Source organism: Agelaius tricolor, unplaced genomic scaffold (genome assembly GCF_023055355.1).
Source record: "Agelaius tricolor isolate 1412-34295 unplaced genomic scaffold, bAgeTri1.0.p SCAF_1, whole genome shotgun sequence".
Taxonomy (NCBI): Eukaryota; Metazoa; Chordata; class Aves; order Passeriformes; family Icteridae; genus Agelaius; species Agelaius tricolor.
In genome coordinates this window covers 28,010,654-28,030,921 of record NW_027269261.1, presented here as the reverse complement: position 1 = coordinate 28,030,921, position 20,268 = coordinate 28,010,654, and the positions used below count along the sequence as shown (strand labels likewise).

The following is a 20,268-nucleotide window of genomic DNA, read 5'->3' as shown; positions in this document are numbered from 1 at the left end:
TTAAACACTGACTCTATTCCCCATTTCAAAGCAGTGTCAAGACTGATAGTGCTTGTCACTGCAGCAACTATTTTAATTCTAGCCTAAAGAAATCAAACAGATTTGAAATGTCTTTTCTGCAATGTGAAAGAGTTAAAATTTCGTTACTTGTGAATCCCATTTGGTGTTATCCAAGAGGCAGCACTTAACTCCCACAAAGTAGACTGCTCCACATCCCTTGTTGTGTGTGCCTGATGCATCTAGAGCACTCTACTCTCGTCCACCCCAAAAATGTTACTGCAGAGTGACATGGCCAGGGTAACAGCCAAATGCCCAGCAGGATGGTACAGTGCAGAGCAGCCCTTCACACTCAAGAAGGTGAGAGCGTCTGTGAGGGTGTTGGAAGGTGATTTCTGTTCCACATCATCTGCCTTCAGGAGTTATTAATGCTTGTTACTGCAGGAGCCCTTAGCCAGCTGGAAAGACCCACTCTGAGACAGCTCTGCCATCAGCAGTGACTGCCGAGCTATTATCATGACAAAGGGTCCCCCCACTGCCTTTCCTTGCTGGCAGGTGAGGTTTAGTCATTGTTCCATGCTCTGACACCACCCTGCATGCAGGAGCTTGACAATTCATGGCAGATTAGACAGAAGATTCCTCCAGGCATATCCTCACTACAATAATTCCATTTGATGCAAACGTTTGATACAGAAATGAAGCACAGAAACTGCTGCGTGTTCCCATACACCTGAGCTCAGCCGCTTGCTCTTTTGAATGAGGCAACAGATTTACACCCTCTCTTTGCCTGCAAAGTGAATTCCAGGGACTGGCTTCAAATTCCCAAGCTTCAGGTCACAGGGCCTGAAATGACCGCCAAGCTTCTTCATTTACAAATGCAGCATTAGAGTGAAGGTTTTTAGAAGCAGCAAGTAAGTGCCACAAGCTACCTTCTACACTAAATGGTGCAATCAAAACATGACTAACAGCCCAGTCAAGTATAAATTCCTATTTTCTGTCTCTGGTATGAACAAATGTCCTGCCTCCTTCTTCAGGACTGTGTACATTTTATCATTGGTCCAAACTTACTGAGCAGCTGAGGAAATGCTACTTTTCGGTACCCTCAGTCATTCTCTGGCAGTGCAACAGGTTTCTCTCCAACTCTTGGCAAATTTTCTACAGAATGCTAAACAAAAGGCATTGGTAGCTGCTGCCTGTTTCCATCACAAGTAAGTGTTCAAGACACATGTGAATATTTGCATGTCCCAGATTCTGAGAAAAGGTATGTGCTCTTTGAAGATTGTCCATGCCAAAGAATCACCAGTCCACAAAGTTTCGCATCCTGCTCCAAAAATGAGAAGCATCCAGAAGGCTCAGGAATGGAGGAGGCAATCCCAAATGCCCTGTACTGACATAAGGCTGCAAGAGTCCTTTTGACTTTTTATATTTATTGTTGACAGAAAATAAATCAAACTGGAAAGTGTAGAACAAAACTTATTAATCCCTCTTGAGAATGTTCAGATGAAGAGAAATGGGGAATTTGGTGATCTTTAGTCTCTACCACAAGTCTAGAACAGACCTTGCTGAACCAGGAGGCTCAGCAGAACTACTTCGTGCTTCTTAACTTCATTTTGAAGGGGACAAAACCAGCTCACTTTACCATTTCTATCACCAGCTGAAGTGCTCCTAATCCCTCCTAGTAAGTAAATACTGCAGGGGAGCCATCGTTGCAGGACACCTTTATTCTCAGGACTCTCTCCTGTTCCCCCTCACCAGGTTCCAGCTTTTCACAGTGCTTTGTGTCACTGTAAAGAGACACAAAAATTAGCAGTATTTATGGAGCTCGAGAACTCAAGCAGTGAGTGGAGATATTCTAAACTTGAAATTCTAAAATTTGACAGCACTTAAAAGAAATAAAAATATTAGAATTGGTTCAAAAACCAGTGCTGCATTACAGGACAGTATCTGAGTATCTGACCCAGCTATTCTGGCAATATCAATAAAGATGTCTCCCCCACCTGATTAACATCTTTAATATCAGAGCTAATAACTTGGGGGGGCTTAGGACTGCTAAAAGCTTGGAGCAGGAGAAACACTGAAGTGCCCATGTGCAGGCTGTGCAAACACAAGCTGTGCTAGGTGAGCAGGGGGCAGCAGGGGAGGGCCTGGCTGCACCCCTGGCTGCTGCCAGGATCCAGCTCCATGGCTGCAGACCAACACTTTGGAGACTTCAGCCCACTGGCTCCAACAACACTTTCTCGTGGAACAAAGCCCATCTCCTCTAACACAGCTTTTTCCCAGGAACTGGCCCATATGGAATAAAATAAATAAATCACAAGTGTTTTGCGAAAGGGAAAAAAAAAGTTCCTGCTGTACATAACTCGGGGGAGCAGATGTTTTTCCATTAGCTCACTGTTCTCTGCTGCACTGGCTCTCTTTGCATTTCTTGTTTGTAGCATGTTCAGTATAAACTATTTTTCCTAGGTTAAACTTTAGCATGTTACTGAGACAGCAGGTAGCCCACTGCTGCCCCACTGTAAGTACATGGAATAGTATCCTTGTCATTTTTCTCTAAATCCTCCTTTAAATTAGCCTTAGGGTCTACCTGGTGAGGTTCACAGGCTGAGCTTAGCAGGCATTTAGCCAAACTTAGATCAAATTACCAGACCTACTTTGCTGTGAGTGGCCATATTTGGTAAAGTATTGGGTTAGTCAAGAAGCTAAATTGTCAGATATAAACTACTAGTAAAGACAAACAAAGTGGACCTTGTAGTTAAAAGTAAAGCTTAAAATAATACAGTAACAGGAGCTAGAATATTAGAACTCTTATTAAAACTGGCTTGTAGCATTCTAAAATGCTCTGTATAAATAGAGCATATGGTTATTACTGCCTGGAAGTATAATCATACATACTTCATATAAAAATCATTCCAGTTACCCAAAGAGCCTAGAACTATTAACACTATTTCTTTCCAATATTGACATGCTTTGCTCTCTGGGTCAAAAGTGATCTTATAAAAATGCCAAATGAAGGTAAATTTTGGTCATAAATTTGAACAATTTCAAATATATTTTCTTTAGCCAAACAGCATGACTCTATTTTCTAAACAAAAGGGAGGAGTACTGGCATGACTGTTAGAAGTACTAGCTCTAGTAATCTCTAGGATTCCCCTTGCAGCTCTTCCTGCAGGAAGAGGGAGGAGTTAACAAGCTTTACTAGTGCCACCAAAGTTCCTTGCCTCTTCTCAAACTTGAATTCAAGCTCTCAGCCATGAAAAGCAGAACAAAGAGGAGAAACGAGCTTAAGGATTGCATAATGAACGCCTCTCCTGGAGCTGCACCACCACAGCATGTGCACTGTAGCACTGTTCCTAAGTACTCCCTGAAATGAGCTGTTTCTCAGACATGGGGCCAAGAATAATGTTTAGGCTCATAAATGTTAAAGTGTTCCGAGATGACTCTTTTTAAGCAGCCATTATATTCAAGAGGACTAGGGGGGTTATTGTTAAAAGGGACCAGACAAGCTGTGTTAACAATCTCTGCTGCAGAACACTTGGAAATAGAATATGCCCGTTAGTATTCCAAGCATGCCTGCTGCAGGGGACGTCTCTAGTCTTTGAGAACAGCACACTGCTCTTCCAAAGCTGTGACTACCTGTGCAGAAAACAGGAAGATATGGAAGCCCACTAAGGCAATGTACCAAGTTCTGTGCTGCAGATGACTGTACTCCCAGGTGGCCCTGTAAGAGATGGCTGGATGTGAGATTAACAGTGAGAATTCACAGGTTATTTTGATGCTTGAAAGAGAGAGGACTCTTTCTAGAGACCACAGATCCATCAAGCAGCTCTTTGTTTACAGGAGGCTACAAAAAATTACCTTGCCAAAGATCACTAGGCATTGCTGCAGGGAAAGACAACGTACAGCCTCTGTTACAGTGCAACACATTTTGATTTAGCAGCTGCACATCCAAAGATGATGCTTTATTGTCTTCCCTACAAAACTATGCTGGTCACAAACCCAGAAAAATGACAGATAAAACACTAAGTGTGTGCTCTCTTATGGGTGAAATAAGTATCTTTATCACAGCACAAAAGGGATTAACTATTTGCACAGGGTTTACAGCCTTTCCTTCAGCCACTCTTAAGGGAACACACATATTCTCATAAAGCTAATTGTGAAACCCATTAGAGAACAAGGGGTCTCCAGCTCAGAGGGACTGAGGACACTTCTGCACAAGGCAGGAACTCCTACTGCAGCTGCAGCATGATACACTAAGGATTCCCCTATGTAAGCATCACTGGATAGGTACCACCCCCTAACAGTTCCTTTTGCAAATATATGTGCTGGTGCTGTGGCCTGGCCTGGCTGCTGGAAGGCTGTAAGAGCAGCCCCCTATAGTTGTGGGATAGCTGGTTTTGTGTGCCTCTTCCCAACCTCATTGCACAAAGTTCTAACTGGTCCAGCTGGTTGGTACCATTACCTTTCATGCCCTGGGATATGAGAAGACATGGCAGCTGCAATGGCTCTAATGGCACCCAGACACCACTGCAAGCTGGCACTCTCAATCCCTACCCGTGCACAGAGGCACGGCCAGCTGTGTCCTGTGAGTGTCTGAGAAGGACGGATGCTTCGTTATAAATTCACTGTAGTATGAGGTTAGGAAATTGTAATCACTTTATCTAAGGATTTATGAGTCACACTAAAAAGGTCCAAGTGTTAATGACAACAAAAACAACAACACACGAGTCATTTCCCAAAGGCGCATTAACGTTTTTTCCCTTTGGAGATAGGACACTGAGGTATGAAAAAGTTAGGCAACTTGCCTGCAGTCACAAGATGAGTCACTGATTGAAAAAGGACAAGTCCAAGCTAAACCTGATGAAAATCTACAGCATACTGATGCAGACCTTCCATGAATATCAACTGACTCCATAGGCAGGCATCAGAATGTTGCAGTAATTGCCTGCTGCTTTCCACAGCCATTCATTTTGGTTTGTTGTCTATGAAATATCTGTTTTGGAAGGTACTTCTTACAAGTATGTTTGCTCCTCCTTTCCCCTCCTTTCAGACGGGAAAGATCCTGGTAGTGAGGGTTAGTGACACCCTTTGGATTATTCCATTCACTAATCTCAGCATAAAGCCAACCCACTTCCAAGAAGTCCTCTAATTATTCAGGCACTGTGCCCTTCTCCACAGAGAGTAAAGACTACCCCAAATATCTGCACCTCTCTTCATCCCTCAGGATACCAGAGTCCAGCAGTTTCCACACTACCATGAGAAGAGAATGGCCAGTATCTCAGCAGGAGCTCATTAAGCTGCATCCATAACAATAACTGACTTCAGTAATGAAATTACAAAGCAGCCACAGTACATGTTTTCAAAATATCAATCCTGAATCAAGTCCAGCTAAAACTAAGCATGAAACAAAACAAAGGCTTACAAAGTGATAAGAGAGAAAAGTTACAGCTTATAAAAATAAATTCTATCTAAAAGAATTAATTAACACCTTTCAGAAAGGCACTCTATTCACACTGAAAAGCAATCATAGCAATTCACAGCAAGCACTAGGTCTTTATTGCTTTTGTCTTTTCAGACAGCAGCAAAAATGTAAACTGCCTAGAGCTAGCTCTAGGATGATGGACAACAGACACCTGACTTCTCATCATAATAAACTCCATTTATTTTGCTCCCCACCAGCCCTCTTTGCAGCCTTAAATCAGGAGTATAAACCGAATAAAGCACGATCTTGCTGGTCATTTTGAAGCCCACAGCACATCACTGAAATTTACATCCACACAAGTCATTAAGGAGAACACATGTGATTAACTTAAAGTATGATGCATTCCACAAGGTGACTTCTTTTGTTAATATTAATCAAATTGTAGCAAAACCAATGTTATATATTTTGTTCTAAAACTAAAGGGTAATTGGTAGGAAATTACCCACAAAAACAGCTATGAAAATCTTGGCTGCAAAGTAGGGTGAGATTGCCAGGTCTTATGTGAGAGCTGTCAATTGCATAGATTAGTGAAATGAGAATTTGAAAGGTTCCCCTGCACGAAGAATAGAAATCTATCAGCAGCTTTCCAGGGGGTTCTGCTTTTCTTTCTGCATTGCAAATGGTGAGACATCTAATAAGCAATCACAGCACTCAAAGGTAATTTCAAGTGCGCAACTGTGGGCCCAGTTATGGAAGAAAAACTGCGTCTCCTAAAAACAAAATTACAGGGTTGGAACTCTATCAGTTCTGAAACACTGGAATGCAAGCAGCAGAATGTGCTGGGCAACTCTGTTCCTCAACAAATGTCCCTACATAAAACCCCTCCATGGGTTTGGATATTGCTTGTGGATAGAGTCTCTCTTCACTGTTTTCCCTTTATGTGCTCTGTTGCAGCATCTTTGCATTAGTGTCTCAAACTGATACTCAACCTACAAGACCCTGGGAGGTTCAAACAATCAAGGACAGAGTGGAGAACATGCTGTAATAATTTTCACTTAAACCTCAGCAAAGACTGGAATGCTTAAATCACATTTAAGACATGGTTTGCCCAGTCTTATTACAGGGAAGCATTTAGTAAAAGGAGAACGAAAATAATTGTCCTTATGAACTACCATTTGTTTGTGAAGACCTCTTTTTCAAAAAAGCACATTATAGTGATGACTGAAGTTTTCTGTGTGTTTTGGAAAAACAAAAGTGACCCGAGAAATAACACTATTACAGTATTTTTTTGGGTCAAAATTAAATAAGTGGTGTTTCAAAAACCATCAGGGATAAAATGGCAGATTTTCTGCTGGAATAGAGTGATTTTCAACTCATGACTTCAACTACTCTGTTAATACTTATGTCATTTGATTCATCACTGTGGGGAAAGAGGAACTCCACATAGCTCAGGACTTACCAGCTTGTAGCCAAATTTGTTCAAGAGTTGTCCAGAGCTTCACAGGTCCCTGCTTCATTGTACTGCTCTGCATAGTTATTTCAGACATGGCCTGTTCCAGTCTTGATGCAGCAAGGGAAGAGGCTCGTTGTGATCCTACAAACCAAATAAACAATTATGTATTTTATACTTATTTGTGATATTTCTTGACTTAAGATATTTCTTTTCAGGCAGCCGGTCTGATCCTCCACTCACTGCATTGGTTTTATGTAATAAGAACTCTGCTGAATTTTGGCATGACAAACTGGAGAAGTATGTTTTATAAAAGGTTAATTTGCTTAAAAAAAACCCCACTAAATTATCCAAGAGCTGCAGCTCAAACAAGCAAATTAAGAGATAGTAATTTTATAAAGGTCTGCTTAGCATTCATCAAGGAAGCAACCATATTTTGCTTGTTTGGAAAGCAGAAGTCTAGCATCAAATATTTTCCACAAATACCTATTTTATAAGCACAGTCATCATACAATTACAAAATGTGCCCCACTAAGGTAAAAAATTCATACAGCATTACAAGGCAGCTTAGCCCCATTCACACAGCACACACGTTTCAAGTGACATCAACATTGTTCTACTGATTTAGAGGCAGGGTGGTTTTTCATTTAACCTTGGGGAGCACAGAGTTCAGAGCTTTGACTATATTAACCTTTAGTATGCACTGTAACATTTACGCAAGAATAAAGTATTTGGCTCCCACACCTCTGGGACAAAACATCACATCAAAAGCTTATCCCAGGAGGGCTGCATGGGCAGAAACCACATTCTCCAGTACAGCAAGTGGGATTATAGTGGTGAGCCAACCTCTCAGAGGGGTATCAACATGGTAGCAACAAAATAAGAAGCTACAAATTGAGATTTCAGAGTTGGCTTTGAGAAATAAATATTTTAGTATACATAGGTTTTAATGTGATTTTATGGTTGATAAGCTCTTTCTCTGGAGAGCTGCTGTGACTGAAGCACTTGTGTTGATTAGCATTACTCTTGAATCTACCCTTACAGGCTGACCTCATAAACCACAAGATCCTCAAGTTAAAATCCCGCTTTTTCTCTCCCGCAGCCACAGGGCACATGCACTTCGTGGTCTCTCTGAGAGGGACAGCATGCTTTTCCAGCTGGAGTGTGCTCAAGAGAGAGAGGGCTGCCAAACCACACCTCCTCACCAGCAGACCAACACATCACCCTGAGATCCCCAGGCACGATCTCCTGGCCATCTCTGGATGCTGAGCAGGGACCCAGCCTCCCGGCAGGCACAGGGGGAGACTGCTCACCTGGCAGGACATGGCTGCAGCTTCTACTTAACCCGAGGTGAGCGTGTCAGGGCTTGGGAGAGACCACAAGTGCAACCCCAGGCTCAGAACTGCAATGGGAAATATTTGTCCTATTATCTCATCGCTAACTAATGTCATTCATTTCAAGCAGGAGGACTTCAAAACAGCCCTGCAGCAGGCGCCTCCCACGGCTCCCTTGGAAAATGCAAATGTGTTCTTCCCAGATGCATTTCTTAAATTCCTACATAATTGCAGAGACATTCCTGATCTAATGTTCCAAGAGATGACAGTGCAGTAATGTAGCAATTACAGCTTTAAGGGTATAGGCAAAAGCCATTCAGCTTTGCAGGAAGAATTTATTGTATTTACCAGTTTATTTAACTGATCCACCTTCAGCCTGTTTCACTGCATGAGATTCCTCCCCTGCCTTGCCCACTCACACTCCTCTCCCCCATCCCTATCTCCACTAGTGAGAATTTCCCTTAAACTCCCAGAAATTCAAGTCAGACTAGAGCCATTTGACACAGGCAAAACTACCAAGCATTTATCCCCAGCCATCTAAAATACAGACAGCTTCTGTGCATTGCAGAGACAAGAAAATGGACACATGAACAGCTAGTGATGTTATTAGCAGAGCTTTGAAGCTAGGGCAGACTTCTTGCTTTCTAGATTGGCAAACCTGGAAAAAATTACATGAACTTTGTGGATTGTGCAGTCAGCCCAACGAGATTCTTATATTAGCATGTTTTGAATGCAACTTTCAGTACCACATTTTCCTGCCAAGGCTGCCCCCTCCCAGAGAAGCTTGTGGAGCTGTGTTTCTTGCAAGCATCCAAATGTAATGCTGGGCTGTTTGCACAGGGTGGGCAGATAGGCTGGTGTCTTATTCACATCCTCACAGAGCTCAGGGAAATCCTCTTTTCCTTGCAAATCAATCCAAGAAAACTAAATCACCTTTGTGCATTTTGGAGAGGTTCACACACTGCCTAAGTAGATCCCGTTAGAATCTACTTAAGCATGCTTCCCTCACAAAGCAGACTTCCCAGGAATACAACAGCACAGTTGCTCTCAAAGAAACCCAAGTTAGCTGCTCCTCATCTGATCTTCGCTAGCCCAGTAGTTGCCAAGAGGGGAATTTGGGACTGATCCTGCCCAGTGCAGTGGGCATCTGCACAGCTGGACAAATGAGACCCAAGTTACTTAGCAATTTACATGGAGGCTCTTTTCATTTAATATCCCTTGGCATTCCAATCCTTTGATGTTTACTCTCTTTTCCTTCTTTCCCAGCCTACAAGAGGAAGCAGAATATTTTAGGCAGAGACCATGCCATCCCTGCTTGGCCTCTGACACAGATACACTCCTTGCTCTGGACATGTACATGCCAGATGATCAGGCTCTCTCCAAACCAGCCCATGCTCCACTTTTCCCACCTCTGTTCTCGCCCATCTCTGCTGGGATGCTCGCAGCAGTTCTCCTTAAAGCTTGCCAAACCAAATAAACTCTGTAAGAGAAAGTTTTAGCCAGCCTGATCCTTCTGGACTGAAAGGGGCTCAGCCACATCTCTGAATCTCAGGCAAGCAATGTGGTGCCCCTGGGGATGGGCTGATGGCTACTGCAGCCACAAAAGTTTACCTCTAACACTGTTTACCTCTAACTCTGTCCTGAGAGGGGAGATCAGCATGTGTCACACTGGCAGGACTCTGGCCTCAGGGTGGTGAGGGGAGATGGAAAAACTTGAAGCGACATTAAAAAAATTATCTGAATGTCTCATTATAAGCTATCTCCTCCTAAAGAAACATGCTAAAAAAACCTCCCCACAAAACCTGTCTCGCAGAACTTTAATGTCATGCCTCAAAATACATGCAAATTTGGCATACGAAGATATCATATCAATTTGTTATTTTAGTGCAGTCTCTTTCTCTATTTAACAGCTCTACCAGACAGAATATAAACTTCACATTTTACAATAAAACCCTCCGAACATTTTGGAAATAACTCATGAAATAACAAACTGATTTTGTTGTGATGAGCTCTGCACATAAGCCCTACAAAATCTATCCAAATAATTTTAAAGCACTGTTCTAGGAGGTTTTAAGACCAAAAAGACCAAGTTTAATATTTTGCATTTATGTGAAAATTGCTATCAAAATAGAAATGTAGCTCGTTAGATTTACTAGGCTTATAAGAAACATGGAACTCCCAAGCCTAAATCACTTCAGGCAAAAGCATTATAAGATAAGACTGAATCAGAGAAAGAATGAAACGGCAAGGCAGCTGACTGATATCAGTGAATTTCGTTAGGAACACTGCTTCAGTTAGGAGAAGATGAAGAAAATAAAGAGGAATTAACCTTTCTGGCAGCAAACCTAAAATTCTGGCACAGCAAATAATCTAATTGTGGTCTAGCTGAGGGAGAGGCCAGTGTCAAAGCTGGCCACAGTGAGTGCCACTCCTCAGTGATGAGCCCAGAGATGGCAGAGCGCCTGCGCAGCGATGCTGCTGCATGCTCCCGGGGGATTGCACAGCAGACAGCACTGCCTGCTCCACAGCCACGCAGAAATATCAGACCTCCTCCCTCCTTCCAAGCAGGCAGCCCCAGCCCCAGCTCTGGAGGAGCACAAGGGCAAGAGGGAGTAGAGCTGTACCCTCCAATCTCACCCACTACTCTCTTCAAAGAGGCTCCCAGCAGGGAGAGCAGACCCAGGTGCTTCCCTCCTGCAGATGGAGAACAGCAGCACTCAGAGCCTGCAGAGAAGGGAGCCACAGAGCCCTGCTGAAACCAGCCAGTGCCAGCCCCACACTTAGGTGGGTGGTGTAATTCCAGTACCAGCTCCTTTCTTGCATTCATTGTGGGGGCAACCACGTTAGCATGGAAACCTGGATTCTCAGAGTGGAGGAGGAATATATTTCTTGGCTAAAACCAAACTGCATTCAGTGCAAATCACTTTAGGTGCATGAAAAGCTGATTCAAAGCTTGTACTTTACATTAATTTGCCCTTTCTGGGAGGCAGCACCATGGCATACAGCACAATTAAGACTCAGACAAACCCTAATTCCCTAGAGATCCATGAGATTTATGTGTTAGCTTTTATTTTTTGTCCATTTTTTGAGTTTGAGGTTCACTCTCTTTGCAAGTGTTTCACCTACATCCACAAGCATAGGCATTTGATTCCCTAAAAAACCCTCCAAATTAAAAGGCAAGTTTCTCACATTATCATCTGATTTTGAGCTAGGGTTTTAAAGTAGTACCAAGTATCACGAGACTTACAACAAAAATCACAAGTCAGCAGCGCTCTCTGAAAATTTCTTTTCCCCTTCACTGCCAAGATCAGCTTTGATGTCTCAGTTACTTCCATCTGACTCTTATCTGGTACTGTGAATATGTATTTATCATACAATAAAGCATCACAAGGTTTATGCACAAATCCCAAAGCAAATCACCATCTAATAGGAATTGACACTCTCACTCAGCTTTCCAAAACCAACAATAGCAGCTGGCTTGATCAGGACATCTACAAAGAATTAAATGAGGAGGCAGGCTGAGGGAGGGAAGGAATAAAAAATAAAAAGAAGGAGAGAATTATACATCTCAGAGAGCTTTGTGAAAGAAAGCAGGAACTCCTCTCTGTGTTATGCATGGGGAATCCAAGGTACAGGCAAACCACATTTTACAGCAGAGCTGGCCATGGAGGCAGACCTGGACCTCCTGACCAGCAACTTGGATGTGCACAAGCCCACCACCCTCTCCAAAGACAACGAAATATTCATTTCTCACAAAGGCATGTGTTTAGAACAGGAAAGCACAAATCTTATTTCCTTACCAGAATCAGTGTCATGAGCATCTGGCAGAGTGAGATGCAGTCCATTATGCTTTTTGATTACTGGTGTTTCAGTCACACTACTTCCTTTCTCAGAGCCACTGTAAAGAAACAAAACTGTGTAACCTGGACATCTCTCAGAGGAGAAACGTTCCCCTCAAAGCAGGCAATAGTTTAGCTGCCATGGGAAGTGAAAAATCAAGGTTTTCAGTTGTGAGAAATCAGCTTATTGAATGTATTAAAATCTGGCCTACTGCCACTGGACAGGAAGCTCAGAGACTGCCCAGCAGGGGCTCCAGGGCACGCACTGGTATTTAGTTTATTTGGCTATAGGGAGTCTTTACAAACCAATGGACAAGAAACATGTTGGCAGCTAGAAGTCAGAGCAGAGGAGGCCCACTAGCAGACCCAGACCCAGCAAGAACCACCATCTCTTGGGCTTTTCTGCAGAATAATTTGTTCACAGGTCTACTGTGCTGATCCTTTTGAAAAAGACCAATTACCACCTTCCACCTGGGTGCTAATTTCTTCATATTTTCATTTCAAAAGGCTTATTTTCTCCCCTTTCTCCTTTGTTCTGTTCAAAAAGAGGAGGAAGATAAAAACTACCAGATAGCACTGCTTTATGAAACAGGTGTGCTTATGAAACTCTGGTCTGTTCTTCTACTGGACTTCTGTCCTCACAGGAGAGGCCTTACAAAGAAAAACACACCAAAAAAAAAATCATGTGGCTAACAAAAAGTCACTTAACACAGATCTCTTGAGCCTTCCTGTCACCACATAATCTGCCATCCCCCAAGGATCAGTGGTGATGATATCTCCTCTCATCATCCATTAAGGGATGAAATACCAAAAGGAAAAGTGACTGCCCTGGCTACTTTTTCTGGCACACTTCCAAGCCTGCAGCTCAGCCTTTGGACAATATTCCTTCCAGGAAGCAAGCTGTCAGAGAGACATGATTGGTGTGGATGCCCCCATCTTTCAGTCTGAGGAGTCTTTTGGTAAGGATTGCACAGAATTCCTTTCAATTTGCATTGATCTAGAAGAAGAATCAGCTTGGGACTGCTGTTTGGTTTTAAACACAATTATTCTGTTATCACAGAAAACAACAGCAAAAGACAAACCAAGTCTTGTCCTTCCCAGCTAACAACCTAAGGCTGAAAGCCACTTACTATCATTCATCATAATAGCAATCATATTTACAATAGCTAAATAACCTTTTACTTGGGCTTTGGGATCAAGCATAATGGTTTCTGTTAATGCACTCTGAATTCTTGGGCACTGGACTGCACCACTCTGTCCTTGAATGGGCCTCCCTTGTCTTCCATACTGGTTTCCACACTGATAATTCATTTGAGCCTATCACATAGTGACAGAGAGAAAGGAAAATTAAATTATCTGTCCTGTGCCTCAGCCTTACCTAGACAGGACTGACGTAAATGAAAGTGCCCTGGCCAGAAGCTGCTGGTGGAACTGTATGGAGAGCTCAGTCTTACTCCTGTGGATACAGGAATAAGGCAGCTGCACTTCCATATATTACTGCCATGAGGCAAGTGCTACCTTAATGCAGCAGCACCCCCATGGAATCACTGTTCAGGCACATGCTGAAACACTGATACACTGATAATACACTGTACTCCTACTCTAAGAGCAGGGGAAGAGATTGGAAAATCCCAGGGTGAAAACCCAGTGTAATGCATTGTGCAAAACAGCCACTCCCAATGGCTCTGTTATCCCAGAGAAGGGCTGAAAATGAACTACCCTTTAAAAGCTGCAGTACAAAGCCTTCAGCCAGGAAAGCTTTTTGATGCAACATGGAAGGGATAGGAGCCAGATGATTTGCTTTCTACATACAGCACTGGAAAGGTTGACAGTAGGACAGCAGGACATCTACTGCCCATGTTTTTGAAAAGTAGTTGAGACAATGGACAAATTGGTGACAAAAATGCTGAGTAGGACACTTGGTTGTGAGACTGCAGAGGCACCAGTTTGTCAGAAAGAAGACAGGGGACTTGAACAGGCCATATGAATAGCTGCTGGGGATAAAATACTGGGCCCTGAGAGACTTTTTGGTCTGTCAGTCACAGTAAGATTGCAAAGCCAGCAAACAGGCCAGACAAATGCAACTGAAGTGCCATTTAATTGTGTAGGCAATTATCTACTGATTGAACCAGTAAGGAGTACTGGGTGCAACAGCTCTCAACTTTGTGTAAATGCAACCTTCTCTTTTGCAAGAGGCCCTAAAAATGCCTTTGTCCAAGTCTCACTGATAAGAATTCCCCTTAAGTTCCTCTGCCAGCCCTACCCAGAATACTTTACATATTTGTTAGCTGATACTGCTGCAATTTGCTAAACACAAGGGGCTTCCTGGGTCACTGAATCCAGTCTAAAACTGCAGGTACCAAGTTGATTCTTGTTACCTTTCCAGTAGCATTTTCTAATAAAAATACTTTATTATGTGCTTTTTGAAAAAAGAAAAAAAAAGCCCTGCTGGAATAGCAGCGAAATACATACCAGAGTTTTTAAAAGCAAAAGCAATTTGTTTTGTTTAAGATTCTATGGCTAAAGCTTATCAAAAGCTTCTAAAGCTATCACATCTTGGGTTTTTAAGTATAAGAGCCAAAGCACAGCTTGGGATCCAAATGCAGTCCAAATGGCTGAACTAGTTATTTGTCTGTTTTCCAATGTACTCTCTACAGTCTCAGGCTTGCAGCCCCCTCTTGCAAGAGTGAATCTTCCTCAGTCATAACTGTTCAGTGTGGATTTGATCAGCTTCATGAGGACTACTCATGGGTAGAAAGATTACTCATGTGAGAGGTACAGGATTGAAACCTTAGCTAAAGATACTAAGGCCTAAGGAAATCAATGATTCAAGTCTGTAAAAGACCACTGCTGCTATGTAAATATCTTGATTTTTTGTGTTTGGTTTGCTGCTCATTAGCTAAACCAACAAGAATTACTAAGAACCCCTCAAGGACAACTTGTACATAGACATGCACCATTCTGTACATATACTTCTGGTGTTTATAAAACTTATGCAATGCATACAGAAACTGGGGAACAACTCAAGCTACATCACCCTGCTGTCTTGATTGCTGCCATCAAGCATGCTGTCCTTCCCATCAAACACAACCCCTGTCGACATTATGGGCAAGGGATCTTGGTATAATATTCCCAAGACACTGTACACTGATACCTTGACTAGGGCAATATCCTAAGGGTGTAGGAAGGAAGAAAACCCAACTCAGTATCTTCCACACTTTTTCAACTTTACCTTTCAGTGGGGCAGCAGATGAAAGGGAGGAAACAGGGAACATAGCATTGTGTGAATGCAGATTTACTAGGACAAGGGAAGGGTGAAAGATGCTACATCCTTCCTTTCTTTCCTTGCCCAGTTAGCACCAGGCTGTGCTACCAGCGTGCAACTACAGCATATGAGTTTGGCACTGTGCCTTTCCTTGGCTTACTCAATTCAGGACTGTGTTACCCCCACACATTCCTGGGTGGTGCCAACTACTGCAGACTGTGAACAATAGCTGATGAAAGCTCAGCACTATTGGGGAGAAAGAAAATCTGTCCTCCATTCTGGACACCCAAATATGGATAGAGATGTTTAGGCATTTGGTTCAGAAACCTGTGGTTCAAATTGCTTCTTCAGTATTAAAACATTGAGGTTTTGGTTTTGTTGTTTTAAATTTTTTTTTTTAAATAATGGCCATTAATATCTTCCCTTTTTTTTTTTTTTAAATCTGCTAGAAATATTACTTATCTTTAAAACAGTACTGTTTATCACCCTTCTTGCAAAATAACTCAAGTATCTAGAAAATTAAAAAGGATAACCACGTTACCAATTACAAATCTGAACTTGCTACAGTGGAGAAAGCCTACCTGTGCTGTAAAACACTGTATACCATCTGCCACATCTGCAACATATGTCTGCATGTCACCAGAGCCTCTTCAGGTCCTTTATGTATCCATTCCAGTTTTACTTTGGTGAAGAGTAAGCTGCAAGATGAAAAAGAATAACTCCTATTTTATTGGCATCTCATAAAAGTAGAGAATCAGTATCACTCCAGCAAGATCCTGGCAGGCAGCATTTTCACTTGCTTTGTACGTGCAGTAATAAAAGAAAACACCACAGCACAAAACATTTCATTTGGCTCAAGTTTGATTCCCCACAAGGAGATGAGAGGATTAACAATATTCCTCAGCTGCAGTCAAATCTGCGTCACAAAGCTGGCAGGACAGTGTTAAAAGCAAAGCATTGCAAAGCTAACAAGGTGAAACATAAACTAAATCTCATTTTATTTTGGACAGTATTAAAACCAGGAGAAAACAGAATTGCTGTAATACATATGCCCAGGCTGTTTTCTTAATCTGGCATCTCCTTATAGCACTGGCTTATATAATGAATTTCAGACAAAAACCCCAGCACACTTAACATACACAGATAATTATGTAATGCCTCACAGGAAGGAAACACTTTTTCTTAACCCCAGCTGGCAATCATCTCATGCCCCCAGGCAAGACAGCTGATAGCCTCGTACATTCTTGTTCTAGGTAGTGGAACTGCTGCTACTATTCTTATACCTAGAGAAGACGTACTTGCACAGACCGCTGGAATTCAGCAGAATTGGGTCACACAGAGGTTACAAGACAGATTTGGCAATGACACAAGCTACCACTTGCTGCCAGCATAGCTTTTAATACCATACTTCACTACACCCATTTTATCTAAATTGTGAAGATGATATAATTTATTTCTTTTATATTAATGAAAAACTTACTTTTCTGCTTTAAATGTTTTTGTGAAGTCTGATACCAACACAATTTTAATTCACTTGATATGGCTAGCAATTAATCCACTGGAAGCACATATGTGTACATACATGTACACAACAGCTGAATGCTAAAAATCCTAAAAACAGGTTTGTGAATGTGACCTGCAAGCTCCTGAGGAATCCAAACTACTTCAGAAAGACACAAGAGCAACTGCAAATACAACGTAAAGAAGAATTCACAGCTGAATAAGAGATCCTTCACTTGGAATAATTAGAACTCTATTGCCAAGACTGTGTAGTGCATATCTACAGGAACGTGCTAAAATGGCAGTTCCATTTGATACTAACAAACATCAGGGTGAGCATTTTTGATTTGGGTTTCTCGTTTGATTGGTTGGTTTTTCCTTGGGGGGCGGGGATGGTAGTTACCAAAATGTAGCCCAACTGTATCAACTGCTAGAGTGAAGTCTGCTCATGGCTGCTGCTACAATTTGACCTGGTAGAACAAGCATTCCATGAAATTCTTCAGGTACAAACTTTGACTAGCAAAGGCAGATCAAGATTCATAATGAAGGGAATTTGTCTTCACCCTTTACTATTTTACATCCCTACTCTATATCTTTGATTTTCTTGTTACTGGTGTGGGCAAAACAAATACTGGTAAGAACATAATCTGCTCTTAAGGCATGCTGACCTCCTAACTGGGAGGAAATGCCTTTATAATTCAGGTATTTGAGGCTAAAAAACACAGACTGACCAAAATTTTGCTGGGACAAAAATGTAACAGTGGATGGATGCACTGTTAAAAAATAAGTCTGAATTCAAAGGAGTGGTTAGCAATGGAATTGGCCAGTGATGCCTGCTGCTCTGTACTTCCTGTGAACAGGCCTCATAAGAACAATGCCTGTATCAACACAACAGGATATAGAATCAATCACTTGGGCATAAGGAATACATATCACACTAGAAAGATGGGAAGTTACATCATGGAGTGCAATAGTATTAAAAAAGACATCAAATTCCTGAGCAACAATGCAGTTAAAAGGTCAAACAACCCTTAGCATCCATATACAGAAATGTAATCAGGTAGGAACTGGAAGACATGGCTATTCTTGATCAGAGCATCAGCAGGACATTTGTTACGTTCCTGTTTCTAGTTCTTGCTCTTTGATTCCAGAAGATGACTAAAAATGGGATATGGTTCAGAAAATGGTTATGCATGATGAAGTGAAGGCTAGAAAAATGTATTTTCAGAGGCTTGATAAGCTCAGTTTATTTGCTTTAACCAAGAAGCAGCAAAGAAATTATTTTGCCCCAGCCTGCAAGCATCTACATGAAGTCTCTCATTGTGAGTCTTTGATGTAAAAGAAAAGATACACAGAATCTAAGAATTTGTTGGAAGCTGAAATCAGTCAAATGGAAATTTCTAAGTAAATGCATTCACGTAACTATCAAGGAAAATAATCTTTGCAGCAACTACCTTGTAAGAACAGTAAATTCTGTAGTCATTAAAGCCTTTTCAGCAAGGCAGGATAACATCTGGAAAGCAATGGTAGTGTACAAACAGAAGCTGTGGGTTTGATGCATAGGCTCATGAGTGAGTTTCTTTGGGCTGCAATGTGCAGAGGGGTGAGACTACATCATCTTCCTTCCCGAAGTTACTCTATTAAAAATATTCTTCCAGTCCCAGAAGCAAGCACATTGTACAATCTATGCTATTTTAAACATACAGAATAATTTTTAAATCACGACAAACTTTCAAAATGAAAGACCTTCGAAAGCACTGTACGGCCTGGCCCTCCTTGCAGCAGAAGAACAGTGGTCAAGAAGACCAAGGCTCAGAGACCAGCTGTATTTCATCCCAGAACAAAGCCACACTTCTCAACATGGTAAGATACCACTCAGTATTAATTAAACAAACAAACCTATTAACAGTCAAACTCCAGGACAGGATGGCTCTGTCAAAGGCTCCTTCTTCTTACATTAGCAGGGACATAGATGGCTTATCAGCAGGGAAGTAAAATCACTACATAGTATATTTACACATTGCAGTTAAACATTAAAAAGACAAAGCAAGCATTTTATCACTCTGCTGTTTACTGCTTACAGTGAGTATATGTCATCTGCTCTGGATGAAGATGCAATGTTCTGTCTCAGGAGAGAGAACAACTAATGAAACCAAGGAAAAAAACAAGTCTCTCACAAAAACATAATGAAGTCTCAGCACAATACTATCATGAGTTGTAAGGCACAGGCACACTACAGGATCTTGGAGATACCATGCCCTACTAGCTGTTGTGGCAGTTCACCTTGGGAATAGTGTTATCCACATTATTGTGTAGTCTTATAATGAACCAAACCAAAAGACAAATTGGAGGAATGTAAGAAGCAAAAGGAATCAAACCATACCAGTGGCAGTAGCGAACAATGCAATTAAACATGCTAAGTAAAAGGTGGAAATACAAACAGGATATCAGGCTGCATGTGCTATACACTCTTAGTATTTCTCAGTTTCTAATAAGCTTTGTAACAGTGAAACCTGATAAGTAAATACATAGAGAAAACAGTGAGGTAGTATCCCTATCTCAAGCTTAAAATTTTATTACTGAGCTAGCACTCTTACTACACATAAATCTAATGAGCATTGTGTCCTATCAGTGTTTGCACACAATTTCAGGGGCATAAATAAAAATTACTTACGCACAGATCTCACCTTATTGTATTTCTTAATATCATTGTGCATTTGTATGATGCTTGTAGTATTAAGCAGTGTAGACTTTTAAAAGGATTCAACATATAAAAATAGCCCCAAGATTATCAATATAGTCATTGGTAATTTTATTAGCCTGTGAATATGAAAACAGATTTGGGCTAAAGCAAGTATATAAATTGCTACTACACAAGCATAGGAAAACAGAGCAAAAAAACCCACAAATCATTCTTGTAATGTGCATGACTTCAGGGACAGTACCAATGGAAAATAACCAGTACAACCAGTGCTTAGTCTTGATACAAGACTCTAAGCTCCCTCTCAGAAGTTTTCTTTTGTGGGGCATGTGGACAGTATGCAAAGGCTTTTTTTCTCCAATGGAACATCAGGTTACTGCTACAAGCAAACACACCCATCTCTCACCCTATCACATTAACTCTGACAAATTAAAATCCAGATACAGCCGAATTTGGTGAGACCTTAAGTACTGAAAATTCAAAATGAATCCATAATGAGGTTTCCCAAGCATCAAAACTTCAGCAGTACAAATTACCGTATCACTGTAATATGTCACACCTTGACAAAAAAGGTAGACCTACAAAAATTTTCAGAAGCAAGCAAGCTACTTCAGGGGATTTCAGAAGGCATTCAACATTTGTTTTCATAAAGGCTGATTTTAGTTGCTTATACTCATGATATCTCAAGGCCTGGCCAAATACACCTATCTAGCACTTCCAAGAGTCTTCTAATGTTACATGGCTAAATGCTCAGCCTTTAAGT

General features: G+C 41.5%; 1 protein-coding gene across 5 annotated transcripts in view; it reads right to left on the bottom strand.

The window, feature by feature from the left end:
• The window catches only part of TTC7A (tetratricopeptide repeat domain 7A), a 202,106-nt gene that overhangs the window by 74,454 nt on the left and 107,384 nt on the right, over positions 1-20,268 (bottom strand). For all 5 annotated transcript variants that reach the window (XR_011679309.1, XR_011679310.1, XM_071427863.1 and 2 more), the window contains 3 exons: positions 15,886-16,002; positions 12,001-12,098; positions 6,876-7,010 (listed from right to left, as the gene is read on the bottom strand). Coding sequence is in view for 3 of the 5 variants with exons in the window: in XM_071427863.1 (XP_071283964.1) it covers positions 6,876-7,010; positions 12,001-12,098; positions 15,886-16,002 (350 nt within the window). In the remaining 2 variants the exon portion in view is untranslated. The remainder of the gene's footprint in view (positions 1-6,875; positions 7,011-12,000; positions 12,099-15,885; positions 16,003-20,268) is intronic.